This window comes from Chinchilla lanigera, unplaced genomic scaffold (genome assembly GCF_000276665.1).
Source record: "Chinchilla lanigera isolate Chin_1 unplaced genomic scaffold, ChiLan1.0 scaffold00024, whole genome shotgun sequence".
Lineage (NCBI taxonomy): Eukaryota > Metazoa > Chordata > Mammalia > Rodentia > Chinchillidae > Chinchilla > Chinchilla lanigera.
In genome coordinates, this window is record NW_004955425.1 from 4,373,647 (window position 1) to 4,397,390 (window position 23,744).

A 23,744-nucleotide genomic window follows, 5' to 3' on the forward strand; every position below is an offset into this window, starting at 1 on the left:
TTCCTTTCCTTTCCTTTCCTTTTCTTTTCTTTTCTTTTCTTTTCTTTTCTTTTCTTTTCTTTTCTTTTCTTTTCTTTTCTTTTCTTTTCTTTTCTTTCCTTCTAGACCATGTTTCACTATATGTTCAGGCTGGCCTTGAACTTGCAGTGATCATTCTGCCTCAGCCTCCTGAGTACTAGAATTACAGGCATGCCCCACCACACCTGGCAAGAATTCTCCTTTTTTGTCCTATTTAGCCTTTCGACAGATTGGATGAAGCCCACCCACAATACAGAGGGCAATCTGCATTACTAAAATTTAAATATAATGTCATCTCTAAAAAGCACTGTCACAGACCTACTCAGAATAGTGTTTTTACTAAATATCTAGACAGTCCTTAGCTCAGTCAAATTGACACATAAAATTAACCATCATAGGTAATGACATCAGCGAACATTTTGTGAAATGTCACTATCTGCTTTATATAGTATAGGCATATCAATTTTAAAAATCATTTTTCCATTATGACTTTAATTTGACCCAAGTTAGATATGTGTATGCTTACTGAAGTCCTTAAATATTTAAGGACTATATAAACGTGAATGAATGCATGCATACATACATACATATATCTTTTCATTCAGTAAACATTTATTGAATGCTTACTATATGCTAGACATGTTTTAGGTGCCAGTGATACAAGAACCAAAGTTCTGCCTCCTGGGGCTGATTTTCTGGCAGAAAAACGTTCCTTGAATAAGTTATATCTATTTCCTTATTTTCTTAGATATTTGGGAGAATACAATGTGTTTTATCTTTCTATTTTGCTTTGGAAGTTCTTGGGAGTAGAGATCATTTTTAATTTTAAGTAGCTCACACAAAAACTTGTACATGATAGGTGAAATGATATGGACTTTTAATATGTATAGTTGATATAAATAGCTTGGAGATACAGGAATATGTTGGTTCATGAACGCTTCTGTTCAGGAACAATTCTGTTCCTGAATAGAAGCATTCAGCCAAGTTTTGCTTCTGTTAGTGAACTCCAAATTGGGTAATAAGCATGACCTTGGCCATGTTCCCCACTCTGACATGTGGTCATGGCTTGCACTAGTCACGATCTTGGTTGAAGACAGGCCTGTGCACATTTGCTGTGGAGCTTTTTTGTGTGCTTTTTAGTACTTCCAGTCCGGTACAGAATTATTCAGTACAGCATGGCTCCAAAGAAAGTGCACAGCAAACATGGTGGTAAAAAGAAAGTTCAGAGTGGTGATGAAGGTGACAAGAACATGCAGAGCAAGAATGGCATGAAGGTTTTGAAGAAAATAACCATTACATTGAAGAAGAACATTGTAGAAAAGCATGAATATTGTATTCATGTGACTGACCTGGCCTCTGAGTACAAGATAGTAACGTCAACAATCTTGACTATTTTGAGGAATGAAGATTACATCACAGGAGCTGATGTGGCAGAAGGAGTAACTATATTAACCAAGCAGAAGACACTAAAAGTGCTGGAAGATTTGGAAAACCTATTTTTGGTGTGATTGAATGAGAAACAGTGGCAGGTGATAGCATGAGTGAAGCTGTAATCTCTGAAAAAGCCAGGAAGTTGCACAATGATTTGCCGCAAGAAAATCTCTCTACAGGTGCAACAAGTGATGAATTTAAAGCCAGTAGGGGATAGTTTGATAAATTCTCTAAGAGAAGTGGCATCTACAGTTTAATAAGATGTGGTGAGGCTTCTGGTACAGACAAGGACACTGTGGAAGCCTACCAGAATGAATTCACGAAATTCATGAAGGCAGAGGGATACAGCACTCAGCAAGTATTCAACTGCTATGAAATGGAAGAATGCCAAGAACCTGTATCATATAGGAGAAGGCACTGCTGGGGCACAATGAAGGACAGATTGACCCTTTTCCTGTGTGTGAATGGAATCATGGATCTGAAAATTAACCCACTACTGGTGCACTATTCCCATTCCTTGTGCACTCAAGGAACAGAGTGTGAACAAGGCCAGACTGCCTGTAATATGGAGGGCCAGTGTGAAAGCCTGGGTCTCCAGGCAGTTGTTCATGGTATGGCTGCATGAGGTGTTTGCACCCACCATTAAGAAACATCTTTCTGACAGCCAGCTGTCTGAAAGGGGCCTTATTCTGGTGGACAATCCCTGTACCCTCCAGCTTTGGTGGATGATGTAGACTCTGAGTATCACTTCATAACGGTCAAGTTCCTCTCCCCGAACGCAACACCTCTTCTACAGCCCATGGACCAGCAAGTGATGTGCAGCTTCAAGAAGGTGTACACAAAGTTGTCTTCACTGGGTGTTTTAATGTCACTGAAGAGATGTTCTTGACTCTTTAATAGTTCTGGAAGAAACATTTCAATGTCCACCACTGTATCTTTTGAGAAAAAATCTTACTAAGTTGCTGAATTGCCCAGGTGAGTTTTGAATTTTTGTTTTTCCTGCTTCAGCCTCCCAGGGTACTGGAATTACAACAGATGTGTACCACAACACTGGGCTTTCCTTTTTCTTTTTAAAATTCTTTTCCACATTGTGAAAGATTAATTTCATCCTGTCATTTTGACAGATATGTGGCTCAAAAATACAACTCCATAGTGCCCTATTCCTCTAGTTTCCCTCTTTTATAGGTTAGTCCTTGCCCCTGGAAAGGAACAGTTAAAGAACAATGCCACCTCATTTCCTCATGAAATCTGAGCAATTGGTCACCTTGTGGTTCCTGCCTAACATATTTGGAGAGTGATGAGCCAAGTCCTTTTGCTTTTGAATAATGCCTCAAATTATATAAAGTTCTGACATAATTAATAAAATGATGGTTTAACCTCCAGGACACAGGGTGAGAATCTTTTATTTGGTTGGCTTACCAATGGGGAGGACTATTGTATTTATTTGGGTTGTTTTTGTTTTTGTTTTTTGGTACTGGAAATTGAACTCAGGACCTTGCATTTGCCAGGCAGGTGCTATGCCACTGAGCTATATCCCCAGCCCTACTTGTTTTAATTTGTCTATCTTATAAGGAATATTGACTAGTAATGTAGAAAGTCAACATGTACACTATTACTTGTCAAAATGAAGAGGATCAGTTTATTAGAACAAATGGTTTTATGTACAGATACTATTAACTAGAGTGACTTGTCTGGTAATATTTACTCTTACTGTTTTCTCCCATTTTACTTTCTTTTTGAAACTGATGTGGGCGAAGTAAGCCTGTGTGGTTCTTTCTTAGAATTCCTCCGAGGCAGAGGATTGTGGCACACATTCACAGTAATGTCCTCTTGAGAGAAGCTAGGTGGTCACACACAAACGGTAGTGAAGCATGATTTATTTACCTTCAACAATGTATTTAATGAGACATTGTTCACATCTCTTCAGGTGCCATCTTAGCAGTTCCAGCAACTGCTCACTAAACCCTATTTGTGGGAAATTATAGGAGAAAAATTACTTTGGATTTCCTTCTTAAAATGGAGGAAGGTTGAGAAAAGTTGAATAATACATAGTAGAAACACATTTACTTTTAATAAAATGTTTAAACCTTAGACTTATAGTATCTTTATATTTATTTGCAGACTTTTAAATTCTTTTTAAATATCATGTGCTGGGAAAACAGTGGCAAACGAGAGACATGGTCCCTGCCTCTATTAATATAGAGTGTAGTGGGTGCATGGGGGTGACACTATATTAATTGTACATGTAAAAAAAGGTATAGAATAAGTACTAGGAACCACCAGTGAGGCCTTATGAGAGAGCATGGAATAGAGTAGACCTAAGCCAGTGTACATATTCAGGGAATGAGAGCAAGATGAGCTAGGGGAAGTACTCTTAAGGACTGACGTTCCATGAATGCCTGCAAAATAAGCAAGAATAAACTGGGCAAAGTGCTGAGGGTTGAGAGTTCTATGCATTTGTTGCATCAAATTGGAGCTGTTCTGAAGTAGGAGGAGGCTCCAAGAGCTTTCAAGGACTGAAGAGCAATGGTAGGAGATGAAGTCCAAGATAAGGCAGAAATAGATGTGCAGGGTTTGGCAAGCAGCGTGAAGGATTTTAGACTTCAGGCGCACTAGGAAGCCATTGAAGGGTTTTACGCAAGAAGTTAGTGCATGGTCAGATTGTCAGGTCAGAAGTGTCCTGAGAGAACTTATATTGCTCTCTGTTTTAAAAAGAAAACTTCCTGGGCCTTTAAATTTTAACACATGGTCTTCTATAAAAATTATGAATTACTTCACAAGGAAATGCGTCTTTCCCAAAAACTTTAATCCTAGCAGCTGGAAAGGAAAAATTCTTGGTTGATAAGAGCAGCTGCACCATTTCCCCTACCTTTTGGTAAATACTTGTGGAAGGGATGCATGTTTTCTCAGTTGTGGTGTTAGATATGAGTCTGTCTGTCCACTCTGGTGATTCTCACATATTAGCATGCATGGTACAAAGTCTGTCTGAGAGGCTTATTACATGTGGATTACTGGGCCTAATGGCTGAACTTTCTGATTCAGTATGATTTGGTATGATTCAACAACCCACTAGCTGCTGCTGTAGCTGCTGATCTGGACTTTACATTTACAGAGCAACTGAAGTATACCTACAGAACACTGTATGGCCACTAGGATTCATTCCAAGACATTCAGCTGAGGTATGGAGAATTATCTAGGCCAGTGGATTTTAATGCCCTTTAAGCACACAGTTGCATTGGCAACAGTAACAGAATGCTTTTCACAAAGGAATATTTTTGTGGATGGAACTACAAATAACGAAAGCAGAATGAGTAGATTTCATTGAGGTATGGGACAAGCCTATGGACTAAGTGAGTAAGTGAGGTAAGTGGAAGGAGACATCCTAAATAAATAAAACAGAGTGATGCAGAGCCGCTCTGGTTGGAGTAAAAAAAACAGTGAATATGAGTTGAAAGTGGCAAATTATTTGCACCTTCTCCAAATGTAAACATCTTGGGCAAGTTGGAACACTGTTTTTAAGACCTTGCTTTAATCTTTGAACAGAATGATGCTTATTGCTGCAAATGGAGGTTAATCTACTTTGAATGCATACTACTGTATAGCATTATTCAAAGGAAAAGGAAGGAGGTAAAGGAGTTTGAGATCTGGGACCTGATGTGAAGATCCTTGAGTACTGTTGGATAGATAAGACACAGTTATGGGACTGGGGATTTAGCTCAGTGGCACAGCGCCTGCCTGGCAAGCACAAGGTCGTGAGTTCAATTCCTGGTACCGGAAAAAAAAAAAAAAAAAGATAAGACACAGTTAAAGCATGCAGATACTTTGAATTGATGTTAGAATGAGTAGTAAAGGCAGTGATAGTTAAAGGACCTCATGAACAGGAAGAATCATATCGACCAAGGGTAGCTGCAGAAAGGAAGTTTAATGGAAAAGGTAGGACTGGATTTTTAGTGACTACAGACATAAAACGTCCCAGGAAATGATGAACAGTATCTTTCAATGTGCTTTTGTATTCCTCATTCTACTATCATTTCTTTTCTTTTATGCATGAGGCTGAATAAAAATAGATTCGTTTTTATATCAAAGTTTCTCCAAAACTGAAATTTGAGATATTAGCACTAAGGAGACTTAATGACCCAGCTGTGCTTTCTTTCAGTTTATGATTTATAATTTATTCCTTTAAAAAAAATTTAGTTAAGCATGTAGTATGTGCCAATAACAGCTGTATATCCTGTTTACTATACATAGAAACCAAATAGTCATAATTTGTGACTTACGGGATTTGGAGATTAAAAGCAAAGATAATTATCAAATGAATTGGGCAAATAATTAAAATACCTTTATCATAAGTGCTAAGAAGGAAAATGTGCAAAGGTATTCAGTGTTTCTCTTAGTTTTGATTCTTCTTAATGAAGGTATTTATCTGTTGGTGAGAACTTACATTGCTCTTACACAGACCTTTTTCAGGTCCTCTAACTGGATATTAGTTCCTTTAATAGGGAATATTTCTCCTCTTGATCCTACTAGAAAGAATTAATTGCTAACACTTTTACTGAAATGTATGTAAAATTGCTCTGCAAAGATTACGAGATTTAGAGTCAGCTGAACATAATTCCAAATCATCACCAGACATTTTTCAATGTCATAAGTTTTTATCTGTGAGATAAATTGATAAAATATATATCAAGTACTTAACATTTAGTAGATTTTTAGTGAAAGATAGCTGTAGTTACTATTGCTGTTATTATTGTTAATCGTAGAAATAGTTTTTCAGTCAGAGCATTGGCCCAGAGGTCCCAGTGTGCCAGGGGAGAGGGTGAGGCTGGAGTGGGATGAGAAATTGCCACTAAGTTAGAAAGAAAGTAAAGGAAGAGAACCCTGGAGACTGTAGAAGACAATTTGATCAGTTCACGTGATCATTTTGTTCACATGGATGGGCCCAGTTTAGGACAGTTCTCTTTTCCTTGATTCATATGGAAAACCTTAATGATTTGAACATGATTTGTTTTTGGACCAGGTGCGGAAGTCCACTTCAGACATTGTGTGACTCAGATCAACCTGAGAAATGGCAAATGGGAAGTCTTCAATGAAACAGGCTCCCCTGAGCAGTTTGATTTTGTTGTCCTCACAATGCCAGTTCCTCAGATTCTGCAGCTTCAAGGGGACTTTGCTAACTGTGAGTCTACCTTTCGGTGTTCCTACCTAAAGGAATAGAATTCCTGTGATAGAATATGAGTTTGATATAATTCTCACGACAAAGAGTAGACTTCATTGATTTGGATCTCTTACAGACCTCTTATAGCACAGTTGTTGGTACTAGCCTAGCCAAAGTGAAGCCCATCAAAATTTTTAACCAGTTAAAAGTTGAACATTTTTCTTATTGCCTTTGCCTTCAAGAAGTCAGTATTGATGTACAGTGGTGTGACCTAAAGTGAGAACAATCTTTCTGTGACCATTCTAGAGAGAAAAAGGTTTTTATGATACTAGTTCTTGCTTGGGTTCTTTTTGTTTCAAACAGTTTTGTTCTCCGGATGGCCTTCCAAGTATTTATTTTGGCATGAGGAAATTGCCTAGCCCCATTGTGAAAAAGAGATACAAGAGAAGGGGTGAGGGCACGTGAAAAAGAGATACAAGAGAAGGGGTGAGGGCACGTTGTGGTAAAACAGCCAAAATTATAATAAAGGAGCTAAAATTCAAAAGTAATTCTTTTGTCTGAATAAAAAAAGAAAAATGTTGCATACTAAAAATAAAAAAAAATTATTTTAAGGAGTGATATAACAGGTTGATGATAAGTAGAATATATGTTACTGAGCAAGTCTGGTATCACTACTTTAGAATGCTTATGGAGAGAAACTATTGAACTGTTACAGAGAATTTTTAAAGAAAGCATAATTTTTGTTTTGTCAACTGGAGAAATTTTGATTTATGTAATGGAGGACTCAGTTTTCATTTTATCAACTTGAGAAATGACAAGTAGGAAGTTTCCCTGAACAGTGTAGTCTTGTCCTTAAATTGTCAGATCTTCCTGTTTCCTAGGGAGCATTCATTTTAGGTTTCAATATCACTAGATTAGGGCAAAGAAAGGAGCTATAGTGATGTAGGACTCCAGTGGATATGGGGCAGTTTTATAACTCCCAAGCTGCTAGATGTCACTGTGTTTGTGTTCCCCAAAATCAAAGAATGAATTCTGAGGAACAGTGAAGGTTAAGAGCAGGAAATTTTATTGAGGGAGAGAGAGCTCCTGAGAGAGATAGGAGGGGACCTGGAAAGTGGTTTGTCCACAAGCCCACTTCTTAAAGAAAGTTTTATAGAGCAAAATTATGAACTAGGTACAAAATCACAAGGTAGGTACAAGAGACAAAAGATAGGATCAACCAATAAGAGTACAAGTATAGGCCAAGGATATAGCTCAGCAGCACACGCACCTTCCTAGCAAGCACAGCGTCCTGAGTTCAATTCCCAGTACAAAAAAAAAATAAGTACAAGTACAGCTGTTTAGGTAATATTGATCCAATGCGAAGCAAGCCACAAAATGAGTGTATATGGAAAGAATAAGGACCTTTTTTGGAAGGGATAGGTCAAGAGGTCCTGATTCCCACAACCGATGACTGATGCCTATGTAGAATATGGATCATTATTGTATTATTGAGGGATGTATGTAGGTATAGTCATCTTTATCTTGAGGCCTGAGCTTCAAGGAAAATGCTTCCCACCATAGTTCTAATGTGTTCTTATCTTCTGCACTGACTCCTTCAAAAGTGTAACCCTGTCTCATTGTGACTTAATCAGTGTTCTCTTGTTGCTGAGAAAAAATACCCAATGCCCAAAATTAAGAAAGGAAAGGTTTATTTAGCTCACAGTTTGTGGAGGTTTCAATCCATACTCAGCTGGCTCCAAGGCAGAGTGGCACATGGCAGAGGGCAACCATTCATGGAGGCAGAACATAGCAAAAGCAACCAGAGCCAAAAGGGAGGAGGGGTAGAGAGCAAGATCTTTCCCTCCCTTTTATTGTATGCAAACTACCTGCCCCAGGGCGGATGTAGCATTCACATTCATAATCCCAGCGTTGGACCATGGATCAAAAAAACTCCGGAAGCCCACCCCCTGACTGCATGAGGCTTTAGGGGGACATCCAGACACAAACAACAATACACCGCTTGTAATATTTCTACCTAACTTAACTGTGTATAATATTAAGACTCAGAAACTCCATAAGAAAGCTGGAATGTATGAAAAAAAAGGTAAAGAAACTAGGACAGAATGACCTCATGATCAAGTACAGTTTCTGCATATCATCTAGTCTGATTTTGCCATCTGCCTCTTCAAACAATAAATCTCAGTTTCATTCCAACAAAAAGATAAACTGATATTGCTCTTTTTTTAAAAAGAAAAATAAGGTTATACCTAATGAATTAACCCGTTTCAGATATCTCTTTATTTGAAATTGATGAAATTATTGTTGTATATGGTAATAGTTAACAAATTACCATCAAATTTGATTTCATAATCAGACTTTGTAGTGCCACCAATAGACTCTTTTAATTCTTGGTATTCTTGATCATCTATTGGGGAATGTTATTAAGCACAGAGAATTTTATTAATTACATTTCACATGCTAATTAGAATTTGCAAATTAAGGCATCATATTTTTAAAAGCTACTCTCCTTTTGCACAGTATCTGTTGGCTTTATGTTTTATGTGTGTGTATGATTCATATGTTTACAAACTTTTAAAATGAGATATTTTTATTTGACAATACTTTATCTCATGAAAATCGAGCTAACAGAAGACTTTATTTATTTACTTATTTTTGGAACTGGGAATCGAACTCAAGACCTTGTAATTGCCAGGCAGGTGCTGTGCCTCTGAGCTCTCTCCCCACTCCCAGAAGGCTATATTTAAATAGTGGGTATTACTAGGTTTAAGTAGTGGGTATTACTAGGTTGAGTTATACAACCTTTTCATTTTGTAGGTCAAAAACAGTCATATTTTAGAAATTTCATGTGAGTCAGCTAAACTGTATATATAATGTTGAGGTTGAGAAAAATGATTAGCGCTGGTAACTAGTGATGTACATCTGAAGATTTTTTTTTAGGATTAGAAAGAGTACCATGGCACATACTTCTCGTTTGGTATGTTATTTCTAATTATAATGCCTTTCAAAATATTACATGAAGTATTGACAAGACTTTAATATTACAGTCTTTTGTTTTTATCGTTTGAATTGGTGCTATTTTTATCCTTCCTGCATCTTTAAAGGTTGCAGTTGGTTTAGCATTATTCACTTTATCATTAGACTTTAACTTCTTTTTAAACACAGAATGTGTGGTTGGAGGAATGGGGTTAATTTCTTAGGATTTTTTTTCCAAACAGATTCAAATCTACCAGTAGCCACTTTAGAAATGCCCCTTACATGCAAATGTCTTTCCTAGTCAACAGAGGTGGAAGTGGGGAGTTGGATGCCTAAAATTTTCTCCACTGTTAAATGGAGGAGGGTTTCTGGTGAACTATCCCCTGGATCTTTTAAGTCCACAGATAGTGCTTTCCTGCCACTCAACACAGGTGAGATGCTAGCAGCAAAAAGCATCTACTTTTACTATCAGAGATGCTGGCCCAAGGGGGAAGAGAAGAGGACACTATAGCACACAAATTAAAAATTATGATACACGTATGAATGATGGAAATCCTTGTGTGTATTTTAAATCAACTCCAGGATAGGACAGTACGAGAAAAGAGCGTGTGTAGGGAGTCTGAGAGCTAAAATTCCTATACTAAGTAATGAGAAGGGGATTCAAATATGAGAAACAAAGGGAATGGAGGTATTTAGGGCAGGAAAGATACATTTCTCCAAAGAGGTATAATTGCTCAGTCTTTATCAGGCCAGTTTTCCTTATTGATACTAGCCAACAGTGTTCATTTTAATCATAGAAAACTCAGAATTGGAGGGGGCCTTAGAGAACATCTAGTCTCATCATTTAGCCCTTGTGGGAGTTTTTATAAAAAACAGTCACACTACTGAGGTGTATTGACATATGAGAAAACATACAGGCTGGGCAGACATGTGGCTCATGCCTATAAATCCCAGCACTTGGGAGGCTGAGGCAGGAAGATTGCTGCAAGTTCTAGGCCCGCCTGAACTACATAGTGAGATTGTTTCAAAAAAGAAAAAAAGAAAGAAAAGACATTCATATTTAATGTCTACTGCTTGATGAGTACAGAGTGTGACCAAAATATGCAACTGATGCTTAAATTTGGAAGTTTATTACAGTAAAAAACATTAATCTCCCTCACAATTCTCTCTCACTTCAAACACACTTAACCAATTTTTCTTGCCACTTTGTGAAGCAATTCTGTAAATCCTCTCTTCTGTCTTTACGAGGTGTGATAAAACATACAGTGAATCCTCAGTGTCATTCAGTGAAAGGCAGGCTCCTTTGGCTGAGGACCCTCTGCCAGGCTTCTGTAAAGAGAACTGCAGAAAAATTATTCTTCTTAACTTATAAATATTAGTTATGGGTACTATATGAGGAATTAGGTAATGTCAGTCTTTCTTTCTTCCTTATCTGGTGACCCTTAAATACTTACGTGATTTTAGGCATCTTTAAATGACTGTGAAAGATAGCCACTTAAAAGCTACATACTGCCATCTAGTTGGGTCAAGTACATATTGCAATTCTTTTTAGAATCTAGCACTATGAAGATGATTGGAACTTAAATACTATGACTGTAATATAATTTACAAAAGCACATATCACAGGGACATAAATTTTGGCCCGTGAGAATCAACTAACTTACCTCAAAGTGCATAGTTAGTGATAGGAGTAAGGGTACGCTACTGGGTACGCATTTATGTAAACTATGAACAGCCTTGTGTCTTTGGAACTACTTATTTTTTTCTTTTGGAAATTATTTACTATACTATTACAGTCTCCCAGCTGGAGGAATAGGGAAGCTTCATGTACCATATAGTGAACCTTTTATGATTTACCTGCTGGTTCTATAGTTGTGTTACTTTTTCTGTATTAACGTTGCAAAGATTATATTATTTAATACTCTGAGCAACCATAGGCATTATTATTATCACTATCCTTTTTGCTAAAAGTGACATGTGAACCTGAGTAGTGTGGTTCTGGATCCTATATTTGTAGCTAATGTTATACCCAGATCTCCAATGTGCGCTTTGTTTTAGATAAGTAGTGGTGAGTCTGTCGCCTGTGTGCTGCAGCGGGCACACACAGCCCTCTCTCGTGGCACGTGAGCTAAATCTCCCATCCAAGGTTTGACGAATTATCAGCTTGAATACAGGAACAAAGATCATATTAATTGTGGAAAAGAATGCAAAAATGCAAATTTACACCTTTGAATAGAAAGCTGTTTGTATCATCGAAGGTTTTTTTTTATTGTGTTTTCCTCGTAAGATGAAAGATGTCAATGTAAGCATTGTTTCTTCTAAACTAAAATCTCACTATTCAGGTTTAATTGCAGTGTTGGTCCTTTGTGATAAATAGGTGGGTCTGGGGTTGCAGTTTGGGCACTGGGTCTGTAAGAGGCTCACCATCCTTGTCTTAGACTGTCCTGTTACTGATTGCTGTCAGAGTGTCCTCATTCTTGCTGAAAGTTGGTAGTTGAAAAATGTAAGGAGAACTTTTTGTGAAGAGTTTGATTCCTCAATTTGAGTAGGGCTCGGGAATTCATAACTTTAACAAGAACTCCTTAGGACCCACTGTCCCTCCCAGTGAGGACTGCTTTGATATTCTGTTCATTCACCAGGTGATCCTTTTATTGTGATCTTTATTTTTCACTAAACATATTCTCCCATTAAATTATGAAATCTGTGAGGAAGAAGATTCGTGTGGTACTCTGTCCTCAGCCTGATCAAATGCTGGGCTTCACACTGACCCCTACACCACCTGTCATCCTTCCTCTTTTCTCCCACTGGAGTGGTAGAGGCCATGGAGGAGATGTAAGATAAACACTGAAAGTAAAAGAGGTGAGATGAAGAACCTAGATTTTTTTTTCCTCCCTACACAATTCTACCACTTATGTGGGTGTGCTCTATCTTGCCCCTATACCTCGATAGTCAAGGAATGCACATTTTGAAGGTATCCTAATTGATATTCTTCCTTAATATTTGGTATGCTATCTCCCATCCTTAGAAACAAAGTGTTCTCTTTTCTTTTCCTTCCAATGGAAGTAGTTAGGTCTGATGCTCAAATCTCCTGGTAAACACCACCCCTCAGTGCACTGTATAGGGCATGTAGTAAACACATAGCTATTACTAATCCGCCTGGTAAGTTAGTCTTTGTGACTTTTAATTAAGGGTAGGTCTAAGATTTATTTAAAGGGTAGTATGTTGTTAGCAATTAAACAAAAGTGACTATTTTATTTCCAGGAATTTATAGTTGAGACATACTCATCATGAAAGAGCATAATTTCCCTCAAATTTTACATTAATTTTTTATTAATTGATCATTTTTATAAAAGGAGTTAGTTATTACCTGAGGTTTTTGGTTTTTTGGTTCCTTTGCAAGTCAGCAGTGATGTTTTTATGATAACCACCCTTCCCTATTCTTAATGCCACTCCCCAAACGTGCTTTAAGAGTAGAGGGGATAAAACTTCATCACAGATATCTGCTTCAGTCATTTGACCTGTGTTGCCTACCAGTGCAGAGGATTGTCCTAATCTCGGAGGAGTGTGCAAGTAACCACATGTTCCTGACATATTTCTAGATGCTAAGTCAAGTAAGTTGAGGAGTTGCACTGCCATCTGCCAGGTGTGCTCATGCAGCTGTGAGAGTGGGAAAATAATGGAGGAGCCTCACTTTTGACAAGTGTAAATGTGAAGCATTAGGAGAAACTTACATGAAAGTGTATTTAAAAGATGGGATGGATTCTAGGTTATCAATAAGGAAATGGTGGTGGGAGTCTTACTAGACTGACCATAATATCAGTCAAATGTGTAACTAAGAAAAGGCTGATCAGAATAATCTTAGAATAGGTATTGGAAACAAAGTGGAAAACACTACCTTTTTTGTGCAAAGCAGTGATATATTTGTGTCTGGAACACTGTTTATCAACTTAAGTTGAAGTCTACAACATTGGATTGCAACAAAGGTTTGTTGCTTTACTTCTCTGCAGTGTGTTTCTTCCCTGAGCATCTCCTCATGCACATGGTCAGTAATCATCATTAGAGCTTTTTCTTTGCCCTTTGGGATCACACAGAAAGCTCAGACTTTGTGGTCTTGGAAAACTGGGGAAGTGTGAGGCCTAGGACAATAGGATGCCATTATTACTACTGCTTCTCATTACTGCTGCACCCCTCCCTAATCCTCTGAGGTCAGTTAGACACTTTGCCTTGCCTGGACATGGGTGGTTTTCAGTAGTAGCACTCAAGTAATTTCTGAGTTCCTTTCCACCTCCCCTCAGACTGAGGCGTGCACCACAGGCATTGTGCCACAGGCTTTGTTCCACCTAGGCAGTGTCTCCCATGCATAGCAAGTCTCCAGATCTCTGTCACTTAAACATTACATCCAGGAATCCCCAAACTCCCCCTGTCAGTTGTGCTTCTCTGTATTAAAGTACACATCCTCAGCACCCTCGCCGTCCCATGTTCAGGGATCCATCAGCTTACTCCATCTTAAGATCTTATGAAAGGAAGAAGCTACACTTGTGTGTATAGCCATCCGGCCTCTAGAAACAACATCGCGCATCTCTTTCCTAAATTGAAGCATAGGGAAGGAAAGCTGATTTTCCCTAAGTAAGTCATCCTGGTAAGTTCTTTAATTTTTGGTTGTGATTTGATAGTGAAGATGAGATAAAAGTAACGAAGATGCTAAGTATAAGGCAAATTATAATAACCACAGAATTATACCCTTATGCAAATGTAGGTTAAAAGGAAAGGAAACTTTTTTCTCTATATAAATTTAGAGCTTCACAGCTCTATAATGTAAATCTGCAGTGTCAGTACATGTAGCTACACACATACACACACACACACATGCAGATAGATACACACATTTACTTAAAAATTAGAAGAACGAATTGTTTTTAAATGTTTACAGTGTAACACCCAATGGGCACCAACTTTTAAGCTTTAGATAGTTATAGACTAAGAAAATGCTACTGTATTGAATATGGAGACGTTTATAGTCTATAATATATTATTTGAATAATTTTGCTTTCATTTGAAAAATTATAGCATGTATTCATCAGCTTTCACAGTTTAAAAGTTTCAGTAAATTTACAGATGATAGATCTTTAATGAACTATTAAAATAAAGGTCCTAGGGGTACATTTCTGGCTTTCAGACATTCCCTAGTAAATAACTTTTTGAGTACCCCAAATACTGTCCCACCTCTCTGCTTATGTCGCATTTTGCACTGGCAATAGAACAAAGATCCTCATCCCTCCCTTACTCTGTCCTTTCTAGCCTCTGTCTGTGTGCCCTGCTTTCAGCTGTTCAGTCATCACTTTGAACTTGAATGCTCTACTTCAAGTGTGTAATATTGGTAAATGTCTTTCAAAGTATATTATGTATTATTTTTAATATCATAGCAAGTATACTTCATGGATGAAAGTTTGAGAGTAAAAATAAAATAATTCCTTTATTATTTCAGCCCCTACAAATACTAATTCAGTTAGCATATACTTATTACCTAGCTTTTTTCTAGGTACAAATGTCTTTTTTTTAATTTTACTTTTTGATGATGCTGAGGATCAAGCCCAGGGCCTTGCACATGCTGGGTAAGTACTACTAAGCACATTCCCAGTACCCATTTTATGTATCCCTTCCTCTCCTGAAATAGATTCATTGTAAAGGTGATACATAATTTATACAAAATCAAGCAATCCAAAGATAAATACTTCATTTCACTACTTGACTCTCCTTCTGGACTTCTCAGAGATAACTGATGCTAAAAGGCATATGGGTAACACTACGGCTCTGGGCACATTCTTAAAAAATTGTTTTGCAGTTCGCTCTTTCACTCAGCAGTCTATCAGATAAACACTCTCATTTACTTATTTTTTTTTTTTTTACCAGCTGAATAAAAGTTTCTATAGTGTGGACAGGTGTGGTGGCCAGATGTGGTATCAACCTTTATTAGGCTGTGTAGGAGTATTGCCACAGGTATGGGGCCAGCCTGGGCTACATAGGGAAGGAACTCAAGGTCAGCTGAACTACATAGAAAGACCATGTCTCAAAAAGAATTCCATAATTAGGAAGTACCAGAAAGTAGTCTTTTATTGTTTAATCATAGACATTCATGTGTTCTCCCGTGTTTTTCCTACTAAATACTATGCACCAATAAAAATCTTTGTTTGTATAGCCTCATATTGTGCTTTCAAAATATATTCAGTGACAACATCCCCAAAGTGAAATTTCTGGTTTAACGGATCTCTGTTTTAACAGGTACTGTTATATTAATTTCCAAGAAAATTTCCAGTGCTTATGGTTAACGTCTAAGAATGTCTGTTTTTCTATAAATTGTTACAATTGAGGTCTTCTTTTTTCTTTTTTGTGGTACTAGAGATTGAACCCAGAGCCTTTAGACTGAACTATGTGCTCAGCTCCTCACTCCTTTATTTTTTTAAATTTTGAGACAGGGACATACTAAGTTGGTAAGTTGCCCGAGCTGGGTTTAAACTTGTGATCCTATTGTCTCAGCCTGCCAAAATGCTGGAATCATAGGCCTGAGCCACCAAACCCAACTAGTTTGGATCTTAATTGTCCCTGAAAAGCTCATGTGCTGAATTTTATGGATTTATAGCTTGGTGGGCTATTGGGAAGTGGAAGAAACTTGGGAGGTGGGCCTAGTAGAAGGAAGTAAATCACTGGAGGCTGGTATGTTTTGTCTCTCTCCCTTTCCTATTTTTGTCTCTCTTTGCTTCTTGGTCACCATAAAATGAACAGCTTTTCTCTGCCACGTTCTGCCATGATGGCTTGTCTCATCATGATTCCAAAATCAGCTGTTCTAAGCAACCATGGACCAAAGCCTCTGAAACTGTGAACAAAAATAACTATTTCCTCCTCTAAGTTGATTTTTCTCAGGTATTTCGTCACGGTGACAGCTAACTAATATAATACTCAGGGGACTGGATAATTTTAATTTTTATTTATCTTTTCAGATTTCTACCAGATTAATAAATAAATGCAGGTACATTAACCTTGCTTTAATTTATGTTTTCTTGAATTAATTTGAAATTAAGCCCTTTCTCTTTAGTTTATGAGTCATTTAGATCTCCTCTTCTGTGACTGTCCTGGTTATCTCCTCTGCTTTCTTTTCTAGTGGGTTCTTTGTTACTTAGGAGCGTTTCACATATTAATGCTTGTCATACAATACTACCTATATTTCCCAGACTATGATTTATTTTGTCTTTTGCTTTTTGGTTATGTCATTTGCCATAATAATTCCTATTGTTTTGATCTTACAATAATTCCTATTGTCTCTTTCTCTTTTGTAGTTCCTAAATATCCTAATATACAAAAAACCCTCTCATTCTAAAGTCATATAAATATTCTTGGTTGCATTGTAATAATTTTGGTTTTTATGCTTTGCATTTAAATCTTTACTATACCTTCAATATATATTTATGTAAGTTAGAGGTAAGTTTTTACCTTTCTTTGCCCCCTAGAATGATATCCATTGAATAAGTACTTATATATTTAATTAGATTTTTTTATGCTATTGATTTGAAACTCATCATGTTTCATATGTCCTTGTGTCTGTTTTATGTATATTTAGTCTGTTTCTTTTGTTTAACCACATGCTTATGCCATCATTGTTTTCTTTTTAGTCACTTCATAGTTATAGCTTTAGGGAATCTGAACTATAAGGTATATAGACAAGAGACAGCTTTTTTCCACCAAAAAAATTTTCCTCAAACTCACCTCTGTTGGACTCTTGCTGGAGAAAGTCACTTAATGGTATCGTAACCATTGGCTACAACTTTCTATTTGTTTTTGGTTGTTAGAATGTCTCACTTTGGTTTTTAAGATGTTTACATTAAGTATATCTGAATTTGGGCTCATTCTGTCTACCCCTTATTCCAGCTAGACCTGTTTGTGGTGCCAGGGCCTTTCAGCAAAGTGGAGTACATGGCCTGTTTTTTATCTATATACCCCTTCTGTCTCTCTTTGAGGTGGTCTTGGTCTCACTGTTCATTTCTGTGGTCTGTTGTTAGTGGTAATCTATGTGTAAATAGTGTGTGGCATGTTTTCTGGTCCCAGTGTACAGTATTCAGCTTCACAGGAACCTTTCTGTTGCTATAAACAGCCCTCTCTCTTAGCATGAGCACCTTTACTGGCAGGGATTTGCCCCAGGCCCTGCGGCCTCTGTGGTACAGTAAGTACCTAACCAGGAAAAAAGATCTTAGTTACTCCTTCTGAGAGCTCCTCACTAGGGGTTGACTCTGAATCATTCTCTGGTACCTCCTAAGGAAGGAAATTCTCCCCTCTGCACTTGCAAGTTTGGAGAATTAAGCTTTCCTCACAAAACAAAGCAGTCTCTGCCAGCTTGACCTTTCATACCCCTGTGAGTCTTTCTATATTGACTGGCAGTGGGGTTCTGTTATGGTTGATACATTGTGTCAACTTGAGGAGTCTAGAAACTTAACTAACTCAGTAGTTCTACATCCTAGGGTATAGAGGACATGCCCTTACCACTCTAGGATGTTGTTCATTGTGTCAATTTGAGAAGTTTAGAAGGTTAACTAAGTGATTCAGCAGGGAGCCAGGGTCCTTACTTTGTATTCATCCTGAGCCTGTGCAGAGGAGGGCCTGGAGATGGTGTGGGTATAGAGCACCCCCCCCAGGGCAGGTAGGCTGCATACAATAACAGGGAAATGAGGAAGGACTGACTGCTGGTTCTTTGGAGGAGCTCCACTCTTTGCCTTCAGCTTGGCTGTGGTCTCCTGGCTTCTGATGCAGACTGTTTGGTTTCTGTCTGGGACCCTTCAGCCTTTCAGTGTAGACTCTTCAGCCTTTATTGTAGATTCTTCAGCGTTCCATCACAGACCCATCAGCCTCGTGACACAGACTTGCACAGACACTGCAGTGAACTCCAGACTTTGGACTGGACTGTTCAGTCTCCAGCGTGCAGACACCCTCATCCAACTCTGAGGCTGACCATTGTAAGCCAAACTTGTAATTTCTTATACATTTGTAGAACTTGTACTATATCTGTTTCTCTTGTAAACCCTGACTGATACAGGCTCAGAGAAGGAAGACCAGTCCTGACTGGTCATTTCTAGGAACTCTCTGAGAAGATCTCCCCAGTGCCTTTTCCTGGTGGCTTCTTAATCTTCAAATGTGGGATCATTATTGCTTTTTTAAATCCCCAGCTTTACAGAGAGAAAAGATAATAGGGAGTAACATCATTCAACTAAGTTTTTGTGTTGAAAACAGAATTCCCTTACCATATCTTTCTTAATAAATCATACTTTAATAATAACCATACTCTTATTGAAAAAGTTTAGTTTTACGTACCTCTGTCCCACTTTAGACCCACGTTCATCCTTTAAACTCAGCTCAAAACGACTTCCTGAACAAAGGCTTCCTGAACCCTAAGACAAGGCCATTTCTCCCATTACATATTATCCAGACTTCCTGTGTCTCACATTTGCTTCTAACACTTAATCGCAGTTGTGATTGATTAATGGTTTAATTGATTGTGTAATGTGTGTAAATAGACAAAGGTAGGAACTTGCTCTGACTTACCCATTCCTGTTTATCTGGGATTCCTGTACAGTGCCTCACAGAGGACAGGCCCTCAGACTGTGTTTAGTGAATGAATTAATGAAACAGAACCTCAGATTTCATCTTGAAAGGCATTCAGAGGGCAAGGAAAGTATTGGTTTACTGTGAAAAAAAGACCTTAGCAAAATGTTGGAAATTGAAATGTCTACATTAAATTCTGAGGACTGAAAATAGCTTGGCTTGGCAGGGAGAGGTTTTTTGGTGGGAAATTTTAGGAGATAAAACTAAATGTGGATTTTGGGTCGACTATTGAGTTTACGATGTGAATATCTGTTGGTCAAAGATTGGGAGTCTTGGTTCATCAGAAATACTGAATGTACCTTTCAAAACCCATCGAGATCTGTTAGATAATAAATTTAACTAATTGGATTAGAGGAAAACACTCATGAAACTCAGAGAAATATTGTTCAAAAGGCTTTTAAGCTAAACCTGTGCACCTTTAAACATACTTAACACACCAATAAGCTATATTACAAAATGCATGCACTCAGAACTTACATACTATGACATATAATGATCAAATATTTACTATAGTGAATACCTTCAACTACCTTTCTACAACTTCTAGAATCTCCTATCATCCTTGTTGGAAAATGAGAACCAAATATTTTTATTAAAAGAAGTGTAAATGCATGGTTGATTTTTTTTCTTGATAGTTTGCTGAAAAGATGTTGATTAAAAGCACAGGAAGCAAAGTTCTTTATTTATTGAGTAACATATTTCATTTCTTTTTTCAGCAGACTATATCCATAAGAAGAGAAATAATTCAACTTCTAAACTTCTTCCAAAATGAGCTGCTGTGTGAACTTTCCATGTTTAATACATCAGTGATGTAAATAACTTCATGATTTTTGTTCTTATGTACATACTATCAATAGATGCAGTTTTTTTCCCCAGTGCTGGGGATCATACCCAGGGCCTTGCATGTGCTAGGCAAACACTCTACCACTAGGCCACAGCCACAGACTGATATATAATGTTTTAAACAAAAGCCCACAGGTTTGCTACCCTAACAGAAGAAAAAATCTGTTCTTGATGCTGCCTTCCTGACTCTGTATTTCCTGCAGAACTTAGAGCTCTATTTTTCATTCAGTTGTTCAGTAACAGAATAGCTTTAAAAAGAAATGTCAGCACTATAGCTGGGGTGGGGTGAAAGAGCAGAGAGCTATAATTTATTGAATTGCGTCATTATCACAAACTGAGTCATCAACTGAATTGAACTAAACCTTTTCCCATCTGAGCTGGCAAAGGCATTTTAAATAAAGAAGAAATTTGAGAACTAAAATTTTAACATTCTGGCATAAATCTCTGGAGATTCAAATAAAATGGGTTAAGCCCAAGTAAGAAGGTATTACCACAGTCAACTACTAACTTTAAAGTAGGGGATTCTAATCATTAGGGCTAAAGCAGAGAAAGAGAAGAATAAAGAGAAGCAGAGAAATATCAGCATTTTTTCCTGAATAGACTCTTACCCAAAGTCATTTTTCTTTTCACACTATATATTAAGAAGTTTGTATTCTGTTACATCAGATTATGAGGCATCCCTATGTGCTGACCAGATATTTTTATCTATCTTCTGAAGTTCTGTTTCTAGAGTCTGATAGTTTCTCATTCTGACTTAAATGTTTACTTCTGAAAAAGAATGTAAAAGAAAACCTAAGAAGTATTTGAATAGCTAGCACAGAATACTTTTATAATTTTTACCTGTGTAGAAGTCTCTGTTAGTTTTACCAGTGTAGAAGTCTCTGTTCATCTCTCTAAAATTTGCAGTGTGAAATAACCAAAGGAAATCACTGTATCCAGAGTTTGCTTTCCATTTCTTTGGGTGGTTAGATATTTCCTTCTTTTACATCTTACAGTTTTACTTGCCAGACATTTATGAGAGTATGAGATTTTACTCCAAAAAGAGATTAAGACCCGGTATGATTTTAAAAATGGTAAGTGCCATCTTTTATTCAGATATTGAATATTTTCATTATACAAATATTTGTTGAGCATCTAGTATGTGCTAGACCTTTCTGGACTCCCTCTGCACAGCAATGAAGCACACAATAAAAGCTCCTAGGAACTCCAGATCCAGTGGGAGAAGAAATAAGTAAATATTTATGTGAGATGATAGTAATAAATGAAATAGTGTTCTATAATATTAAATTCCAGTGGGAGGAAAAGAAATAAGTAAATATCTAAATGAGATGGGTATAACTGCAAAGTGAAGCAAGATGAAGGAATGAAACAATGGTAGGAAGTGCTCTTACACGTAGTATGAATGAGAGGGTCTATGACAAGGTGATTTTTAAGTAGCAGGCACCTGGAGGTAGAGGAAGTGTGAGCCATCCGAATCTCTAGAGAGATAGGCAGCCAGAAGGAGCTAAAATTAACAACAGCAGCAAAAACAAAATGAACCATTTCACTAGGAAGCCAAAGAAGCTGGTGTGCAGTGCACATAGAGGAATGGTGGTAGGAAAGGTGGGTACAGAAGAAGCAGGAAGCCCAGTTACTTAGGGTTTTCTGCATTATGATAAAGTCATTCGATTTTACTTTGAAAATATTGTAGGTCTGTACTCATCTCCTGGTATGAATTGTGTAAAATATATTAGGAGAGTGAGTAGAAAGCACAAACACCCACTTGATGTTAGTGATCATAATTTTAAAACCAGGCCAGTCAGTACTATTTCTCTAGACTTAATCTTCTCTAACCACATATTTTAAATATTTGAGTGAATGAATAAATGTATCAAAGGTGAGTTAATACTGTTTGTGCTGTCTGGACATAAACTGTTTTAAGTTCTCTACTTCTGTTTTTAACTTGAATGCTTTTTACTAGATGTTGAAATTAAGGACCAGATAAGAATATAGGATAGCACATTTTTTATTTCAGTACTTTTATTTGAGTTGGTGATATTTCTCATTATAGGAGAAAGACATAAGACTGATGACTAGTTTTTAATGAATCTCATTTATATATAGTTTTCATGAAAATGAAACTAATAAATACTAGTTTTTTATTTTAAAAAGAACAAAAACAAGATAATGAAAACAAAGACAAAACAACACAAAAACACTAAAAACTACACAATTTCAAAACAAGGTGATAGGAAAGTAGCAATAGTTGTTGTATTACATATTGTTATCTTCAAAGTGGTTACTCAGATAACCAGATATAGGCATGTAAGACTGATCAAACAATTAAACATTAACTGTTCCCTTCAATAAACCAATAGAAATTAGTAGTACAATTACCTGAGTTATTATGTGTGTGTGTGTGTGTGTGTGTGTATATATATATATATATATATATATGTATATTTACCTCTCTGCTTTCTTTCTTTTTTCCTTGCCCTCCTCCCAGTTGTTCTTTCCTTTTGAGCAGTTTCTTTCCTTTTCACAATATCTATTGTATCTTTTAGATTTTATTTACTCTTTCAGGTTCTCACACTAGGGAGACAATACAATGTTTACATATGCAGGTCTGATTTATTTCACTTACAAATATGGTTTCTACTTGCGTCCATTTACCTATAGAAGCTATCTTTCTTTATAGCTGAGTAATACTCCATTGTATAAAAATGCCACATCTTTTTTTATCCATTCCTCACTTAATGGGGATTTGGGTTGTTTCCAAGATTTAGGTATTACAAATTGTGCTCCTATAAACGTGGGTGCACATATATCACTGTGGCATGATGTTTTCAGTTCTTCTGGAAAAATACCCAGAAGTGGAATAGCTGGGTTGAATGGGACCTCTAATCCTAGTTTATTGAGGAATCTTCAGATTGATTTCCACAGTCAGTGCACCAGTCTGCACTCCCACCAACAGTGGAGAAGGGTTCCTTTTTCTCCACAGCTCCTCCAGCCTTTGTTATTGGTTGATTTCTTCATGATAGCCATTCTTTCTGGGGTAAGATGGAATCTCAGTGTTGTTTTAATTTGTATTTCTTGAATGACCAATGCTGTTGAACATTTTTTCATGTATTTATTTGCCATTTGTATTTCTTCATCTGAGAAGTGTATATTCATCTCAGATCCCCATTTTTGACTGGGTCTTTGAATTTTGCGGGCCTGCTTTTTAAAAATTTTTTATATGTTCTACATAGAAGTCCTTTGTCCGAAGTACAGTTGGCTAAAATTTCTTTCTAATTTGTGGGTTTTCTTTTCACTCTGTTGGTGATTTCTCTGGATTTGCAAAAACTTTTTAATAGAATGAGATCCCAGTTGTTGATTCTTTGAAGTATTTTCCATGCAGTTTGGCTTTTGATGAGCTCTCTGCCCATCCCTAGGTCTTTAGGATTTCTACCTACTTTCTCTTCCAGTAAATTTAGTGTTTCTGTTTTAATATTTAGATCTTTAATCTATTTTTACTTTAATTTAGTGCATGGTGATACATACGGGTCTAGTTTTAGTCTTCGGCATGTGAGGAGCCAGTTTTTCTAGCACCATTTATTAAAGAGGCTGTCTTTCTTCCAGTGAACATATTTGGCCTGTTTGTCAGAGATAAAGTGGTTGAGTGTGTTTATGATGTGGCTGCATCTTCTAGTCTGTT

At 37.2% G+C, this 23,744-nt stretch overlaps 1 protein-coding gene across 4 annotated transcripts in view; it reads left to right on the forward strand.

Annotated features, from left to right (window-relative positions):
* Rnls (renalase, FAD-dependent amine oxidase) overlaps positions 1-23,744 on the forward strand; it is a 299,328-nt gene that overhangs the window by 5,027 nt on the left and 270,557 nt on the right. For 3 of the 4 annotated variants that reach the window (XM_005385880.2, XM_005385879.2, XM_005385881.2), the window contains one exon: positions 6,467-6,625. The exons of the other annotated variant lie outside the window; for it this stretch is intronic. In XM_005385880.2, the coding sequence (XP_005385937.1) occupies positions 6,467-6,625 (159 nt within the window). The remainder of the gene's footprint in view (positions 1-6,466; positions 6,626-23,744) is intronic. 4 annotated transcript variants of the gene reach the window in all.